We start from the raw sequence: 7690 nt of genomic DNA, 5'->3' as shown, positions 1-7690 counted from the left end.
ATGAACTTGGTAGCATATAGGGTTACAAAGCTACTGGTAATTTACCAAAGTTACCGGAGCATTCAGTAATTTTACTAATTAACAGAAAATGATGGCAATCCAGCATAACTTTGGTTATTCATGTGTAGTATTTATTATATCTGTGTGTACATATTGTCCATGAGTTTCTAGTTGATAGACCATATGGTTCAAGAGAAAATAGCCTAAATAATGAAAAAATTATCTAATTAACAAGGGCTTCATTTTCAATTAACTCTGCAACTCTTCCAACTATTGACTTTTTTTCACAACTGCCACCAGTTTGACGCTAATGCATTGACAACTACATATTGACACAGTAAAATAAATGTTTGTAAACATTTTTTGTTTATAATTAGAAAGGATATTTCATGCTGAAACTCTCATATTAATCGCCAATGCTATTCAATAAGTTGATTGTTTATATTTAGCATAATGTTTTACAGCTTTGCTATTATTTTTTATATTTTAAAATCATCTTATTCAATTCTTTCACATATTTTACATGCAATAAGGCCACACAGAGGGCCAGAGATTATTACAGACACGTGGAAATCTGAAGTACCCAAAGGGGCCACTAGATGTCTTTTGATAGATTACATAAAATCCTTGAAAGATACAGAAATTCTAGTTTCCAGTAATATACCCAACCTTTTTAAGCCTAGTAGCATGTCTGCGTTCAGGTTTGCTTTTTGACCCCTTCCTTATTCTTGGAGAAGGAATTTCAGATGATCCCATCAGAAATGTGCACCGTATAGACTTTTGAAGGCCTTACTGGATTGAGGAAAAGTAGGCTATTGAAGTAGTGAGGTTGATTTAACACTATAAACCTCACATTTCAAATACAAGGTTTAAGGAAGTGTTTGCATTGCTCTTTGTGTTCATCCTGTGCCCATATTAAAAACTTCTCAATAAAACCTTGTCAGCTATCCTTACATGAAGGGACAAATTGCAAAAGGAGATTTCTGGAGTTCACTTGTAATACAAGGCCTTTCTGATGCAATCCAGTCATATCTGACATCATAAAAATGGATACCCATTGGGGATAAGAATGACAAGTATTGGTACACACTCAAGTGTATACAGAGCAGAGGAAAGACGGTTAACCATGGCAACCTTGCCAGTAAGTAAACACAAGGGTGAGCACAGGGCGTCCTAAGAGAGGAATGTCAAATATGCACAGGCACTTGACCACACAGCTAGGTTACAGCTCAGCTCCCTATCTAATGGTCAACACACCAACTCCAGCATATCCACATGGCTAGTTATGAAACTGAGCTCTATGCATGCAGGATAAGGACTAAGTTGTTGTTTTGGGTCAAATGCCTTCAGTGACTGACACAGTATTCGGGCCAAATACAATATCACCCATTTGTGTTGACATAACAGCCATCTATAGAAAGATATGGCCTGGTTGCTCACAGCGAGAAAATGAGGGTATCTTCTGTTTCTATTGTTGTATTATTTAAGCACAAAATACAGTTTGATCATATGATAACTTATGTGTTGTGTGTATCATTGCGTAAACCATGTATTCTGCCCTCATATAGCTTCTGTTTGTGTTGTCATCAAGTAGTAAGGAATGTTTGCCTTATTGAATCAAACTTGAGACAAGCTGTAAAACTGACAAAAGACCATTAAATGCAAGAAATTACATTTCTTTATCATTTTCATTTATTTCTCCTGTTCAGGCGATCAAAAATAAATTCATTCTTTTTTTCTTAATAATTCACACATCGTTTTCACAGACCCTGACATGTTCTTGATAAATAAGTACAAAATACATTGGTATTAACACAATAAATATCATAATAAATATATTAGTTAAGTCTATACAATTACAAAAGGCAAATAGGTCAACCTATAGTCTATGGAAATACTGTGATGTTACAGTCCCTGATGAAATAGAAGTCACCTACTACAGCTGAGTAAGACCCAACCAGGGTTGTCAAAACATTATGCAACAAAACAGGTCTCTAAATAAATGGCAAGATTACACAAATACCCCCCTCCTAGATCTGTGACATACACAGACGGCGTACTAGCACCTTCTCACTTTTGTCACAGATGTCTTAAAATATGATGGATGTCCAAAAATAATATGATAAACTGCTCTTACACAAAGAATGTAGCAAAAGTATAAAAGTAAGTATAAAGCTTTGGTTAAATGCTACATAGAGAGACGAGTCTCCCAATACCTATTTTAAAGTGCATATCACAGTGAGAGAATGTCTTGTTGTCATTTTTCAAGTCACATTGATGGTTTGAATATTTTCAACAGTTTGTGGTATACACATGAATACCAACAGTATGAATAGATCTGACAAATAGTTCTGGCAGCTTACTAAACGAGGGGAGTCTTTTGTTTCATATGATCATATATTTGAAGGACTAATCGAAGTAATCCAGCTAAAGTAAGGCTACTAGGCCCTTCTCATATTGATTGAGACAGGTAAAGGCACTTAATAAAACGTATGTTACTGTCATAACCATCAAGGTCATTTTTAAAGAAAGCAATTAATGGAAGACAAGATGAAAAGTTAAATGAAAATATACATAAGTATAAAAATATACAGATTTTGATAAGTTTGAGTACCAAATAAATTTCACTGAGCAAGTAATTTACTAATAAATAAACAACAGTATAAAGTGTTGATGCGCATCATATTGATAGGATTTCTGATTTGTGTAAGCAGAACCTTCACAATTGATCGAGGTTCGTGATTTGGATTGTCTCTGTGTGGTTTGGGTTTCCTAGTCAGAGAGTGACAGGCGCGCAAAGACGGTGAGGCGCTTGTTGCCAGCCCCATCAAAGGTGGGGGACTCTGAACCGCTGGTGCTTCCTGTGCTGTTGCAACTATCCCGATCTGAGAGGGAATCTTCAGAAGAGAAGCGCTGGAGGTTTGGCTGGGTGATGTAGACATTGTTGCGGTCCTCCATAGCGTAAGATTTGTTCAGAGTGTTTGGGAAGTTATTTCCGTGGCCACAAACGCAGCGTGAGGGCTTCTGTGGCTCAACTATCATAGGGATGTTGTGGATGTCACCAACACTGGGTCGGCTCTGACAAAACTGAAATGTGTTGTGTTGGGTGTCATTGAACACTGGGGAGAGAATGTCCGCTGGGGGTGGTGACACCGAGGGCGCACGGGTGAAGCCAAGGGGGTCGTGGAGCGCAGGGGGAGGAGAGCTGCGTGATCTCATGAAACCTGCGAAACTGACGCTCTGACGGAGCTGACGTGGGTTCTGATCAGCAAGTGCTTGGTTGTGGAACTTTTGGGTCAAGGGGGTGAGTTTCTCTTCGTGAATGAAGTGACAGCGGGCTCCATATGGGCAGTAGCCAAAGTTGTAAAAGGTGCGACAGGCCTCCGTTTTGTATTTTGGGTGCCTGTACAAACCGCGCAGCTCAGGCTCTCCATGGGCAAACTGACACTTGCTCCCATATTTACAGCTTCCGTTCTCCTGGAAGCTACGGCACAGTTCGGTTTTGTAACGGTTGGAAGGGAGAGGAGTCGGGTTGTTCAGTGGAGGAAATCCAGGAGGTGGAGGCACTTCATCCAGGGTCTTCATTTTACCGAAGGAGAGGATATTGGATTCGGTTAGACTCATGGAGCGGTCAGGTCTGAAGGAAACCTGTTGTTTACTTGGAGCCATCTTGCTCCAAATGTCAAGTGGCCAAGGGGTATCATCGTTCAGTTGCTCAGAGTTTAGACTATGACTTTTTGGTGAGAAGAACGAAGTTGAACTGTTGAGACGAGGTGCCATTGGTTGAATTTGTTGCTGGATGAATGGTTCATCTAAACCAAGATTGATCAGATTCTGTGGAGAGAAATATGACTGTCAATAAATGATCACGTTATACCTATCCTATAGACTACCCAGGATGCAGAATTGTAGCCTATGCCCTGTTCCCAGGTAATCTTTTAATGATGTTAAATATGTTTTGTGAATATTTCAACATGTAATCAAAGTTCAAAGTAGCCTACAACTTATACAATAGTCTAGTAGTAGTTTTTTTACGAACCAAAAGCATAACCATAGCATATGTTACTGATCTGAACAAAAACATAAATATAAACACAGTGAATAAACCTTACCCTCGTGACAATATCGTCGATCATATCGGACATGCTTCGATGTGTTCTTGTCCTTTGAAACGTTTTAGTTCGCCTGTCACTTTCAGCTGCAAGACACGGGCGATTGCGCTGCGCTGTTAATGCATTGCTAGCCTTTTATAGTTTGTCTGGGCTGACAGGCAGGCGGGGTTTCCTGTGCTATTTTCCCGGACACCACTCCCATAAAGTTTCGTACACAACTCAACCAACCAAGGTTGCCTAGTTTTTGTAGTTTTAGTCAGCTGTGAAATGTTTCAGTTTCACCAACATTCAAACATAAACGCATCGTATAGACTAGGCTATATATGGCAACAACATAATACGCCCACAAATACTGACACACTTGTTCATTATTTGCCTATGTTCATTAGATTTTCAACCACGATGACGAATAGTTTTGGGGTAGCAGGCTATGATTAACTACTTCGTTGCTGGACACATTTTCCCCAAGGCTGTTACCAGAATTACCCCAGACTTTTTCCTCATTGGTTTCTATGCGTGACACCCGCTCTGTGTTTTTGTAGAACATCTGTCTTTAATACAATTTCCCGTCTTTACCTTCATTTTCCAACAGTTATAGGCTATCTCTCAAAGGGGAACAATATATTTATTTATATATATACCCTTAGGCTATAGACATAAATACGCTCATGTGCATTGTGACAACGTAAAAACAGTTGACATGAATCCATGTAGGTAATGACTTTAGTATGATCTTACTGTAACAAACAACATTATCCAGTAATCAGTCTAGACTTCAAACACAGGGTTTTTCAGTTTCTATTTGTGATATCATGTAGGCTGGATTAGGTTGTGTGATTTTTTCCATCTGTGTTACTGGTAGCCCAAGTATAAACAGGCAATGTTAGTCCCTCGATAGCAGGAAACTCTTGGATAATGAAAATATGTTTCTGTTTCTGCTATTTAACCAATAATGAAACCTTGGGTCTATCCCTTGCCTGATATAGCACTGTTCACACGAGTGAGAAACGCATCTGAATTTGTGTGGCTAAATACTGAAGTCACGAGGCATTAACTCAGCAGCTATCCACCTTCCAACAACAATAAAGCATGTGCAAGAATGCCCAAATGTCAAAGTGAGGAGTAACCAACTCTTTGTCTTGATTAGTGGACTATATTCGGAGAGTATTTTGTTCATTAGTTGTGCTATATTTGCTCATGTAAATAGTGTCAAGTTGAAGAAGTGGAGAGGGTTTTAAAAATCTATCAGTCAAAATGTATCCAGTGACAGTGTCCCATGGATCGACTGGGCCATGTTCAGTTGATCTACAGCGCTTAGAGGTGTCTCTATTTGTCGTTTGGGTTTGTCGTCACACAGTTCATAAGTCTGACAAGGCAGTGCGACAGAAAGTCATATATTTACTTTGAAATGATTACACTTGGATGGGCTTTGAGCTCTTTCAGTTGAGTCAATTGATTGCAAAACTACCTAATGGCAGAAGGGGCACTATTTCAGTGTTTGAGGAAACTGCTCATTTTACTTGAACCCTATCACACCCTAAAATGCTTATATAATGACTTCAGCACCGCTTTTGCTGGATCCTTAGTGTTTTTGTATTATCTGGTTGTGTCCTAAGCTTTAAAGCCTCTATTTATCTCACTATTAAGGTCGTATTATGGAGACAATGTGAGGGGAAATGGGTGCAGAGACTGGCCTTACATGATGTGTAGTAACTGCTGTATACATATTCCAGTAAGCTAACTCATCATTGTCTATATAGCCAAGGGTTGGATGTGAAACGGGAACACAAACTTGAGGCAGAGACACTCTATGTCCCTCCCTCCCTCCCTCCCAAGACATATTATGTCAGTTTCCCACCATAGTGGTCACAGTGTACCTTTCACTTTATGCCATTATCCCAACAGCAGTGGGACACGTCCATCAGGGGCCCTGAAAAGCTCATGTTTCATCAGTCGAAGGCAGCATAATAACTCCCGGCCACAGAAGCAGGCAGGGCAGGCATGCCTACTCATGTCCAGTTAAAAATAACCCCAGGCTTCCACTACCTTGTCAAATTTGGTTGGAAATTATATTTAAAAATGGTTAATGAGAAATGGAAAATATTTCACTCCTTGCTCTCTCTTTCCCTTTTTTTCAATTTTGTTTCCCAATCCACTTGTTTGGTTTCTCAAGCTGTGCAGGGGTGTGCATTTTCTCCAAGTTTCTTTTCTGGCACTGGTCCCGAGAGTATGGAAACTCGCTCCTAGTGAGTTGGGAGGGGCGCGGCATACTTACTCATGCACACGTGCTCACACAAATATACATACTAGCTAAGCCCTAAGGGATATTCTATGGTGAGCAATGATGTGCAATACGCCAAGCTTTCCATTCGAGCCAATACGCCAAGCTTTCCATTCGAGCTTTCCTGTCTTGGCAAAGGTGCAGTTTGTACACTACAGGCATCCCAATAGGCATGTTTAGGCAGGAACCCCCTTATGAACACTCATGCTGACATATGTGCATGGGGTGGGGTGGCTGTTGTATGAATTAGGGAAATTATCACAAAAACTTATGGTGAGAAATCTGACTGTATTGAAATTGATCAGCAATAGTCGGTATTTACAGTGCCTTCATAAAGTATACACACTCCTTGACATTTTCCACATTTTGTTGTGTTACAGCCTGAATTTAAAATTGATTAAATTGAGATTTTGTGTCACTGGCCTACACACAAAACCCCTTAATGTCCAAGTGGAATTATGTTTTTAGAAATGTTTACAAATAAAGAAATTATCAATACATTTTCAAACTCTTTGTTATGGCAAGCCTAAATAAGTTCAGGAGTAAAAACGTGCTTAACAAGTCACATAATAATTTGCATGGACTCACTCTGTGTGCAATAATAGTGTTTAACATGATTTTTGAACGACTCTCTGTACCGCACACATACAATTATCTGTCGAGCTGTGAATTTCAAACACAGATTCAACCTCAAAGACCAGGGAGTTTTTCCAATGCTTCACAAAGAAGGGCACCTATTGGTAGATGGGTAAAAAAAAAAAAAGCAGATGTTGAATATCCCTTTGAGCATTGGTGAAGTAATTCATTTTACTTTGGATAGTGTATCAATTCACCCAGTCACTACAAAGATACAGGCGTCCTTCCTAACTCAGTTGCTCGAGAGGAAGGAAACCATGAGGCCAATGGTGACTTTAAAACAGTTAGAGTTTAATGGCTGTGATAGGAGAAAACTGATGATGGATCAACAACATTCTAGTTACTCCACAATACTAACCTAAATGACAGAGTAAAAAGAAGGAAGCGTGTACAGACTACAAATATTCCAAAACATGAATCCTGTTTGCAATAAGACATTATCCAACACAAAACATCACTGAGTACCACTCTTCATATTTTCAAGCATGGTGCATGTATTCCGTTTATTTTTATCCCCCCGAAAAACTCTCTAGTCCTTGCTGACAGAAAGCATGGGTATACTTGCCATTGGCAAGTACTAAGGAGTTTTTTGGGGGGATAAAAATAAATGGAATGGAGCTAAGCACAGGCAAAATCCTAGAGGATAACCTGGTTCAGTCTC

General features: G+C 39.5%; 1 protein-coding gene across 1 annotated transcript; it reads right to left on the bottom strand.

Annotated features, from left to right (window-relative positions):
- Positions 1-1669: 1669 nt before the first annotated feature.
- Positions 1670-4203, bottom strand: tisb (Butyrate response factor 1). The gene is given in 2 exon segments (NM_001140451.1): positions 1670-3834; positions 4113-4203. Coding segments are annotated over 2 exon segments (1095 nt in total). The 5' UTR covers positions 4146-4203; the 3' UTR covers positions 1670-2772.
- Positions 4204-7690: the final 3487 nt, after the last annotated feature.

This window comes from Salmo salar, chromosome ssa09, assembly GCF_905237065.1.
Source record: "Salmo salar chromosome ssa09, Ssal_v3.1, whole genome shotgun sequence".
In the NCBI taxonomy this organism is placed as follows: domain Eukaryota; kingdom Metazoa; phylum Chordata; class Actinopteri; order Salmoniformes; family Salmonidae; genus Salmo; species Salmo salar.
Note: the sequence above shows the minus strand (reverse complement) of the source record. Positions and strands in the feature narration are given on the sequence as shown.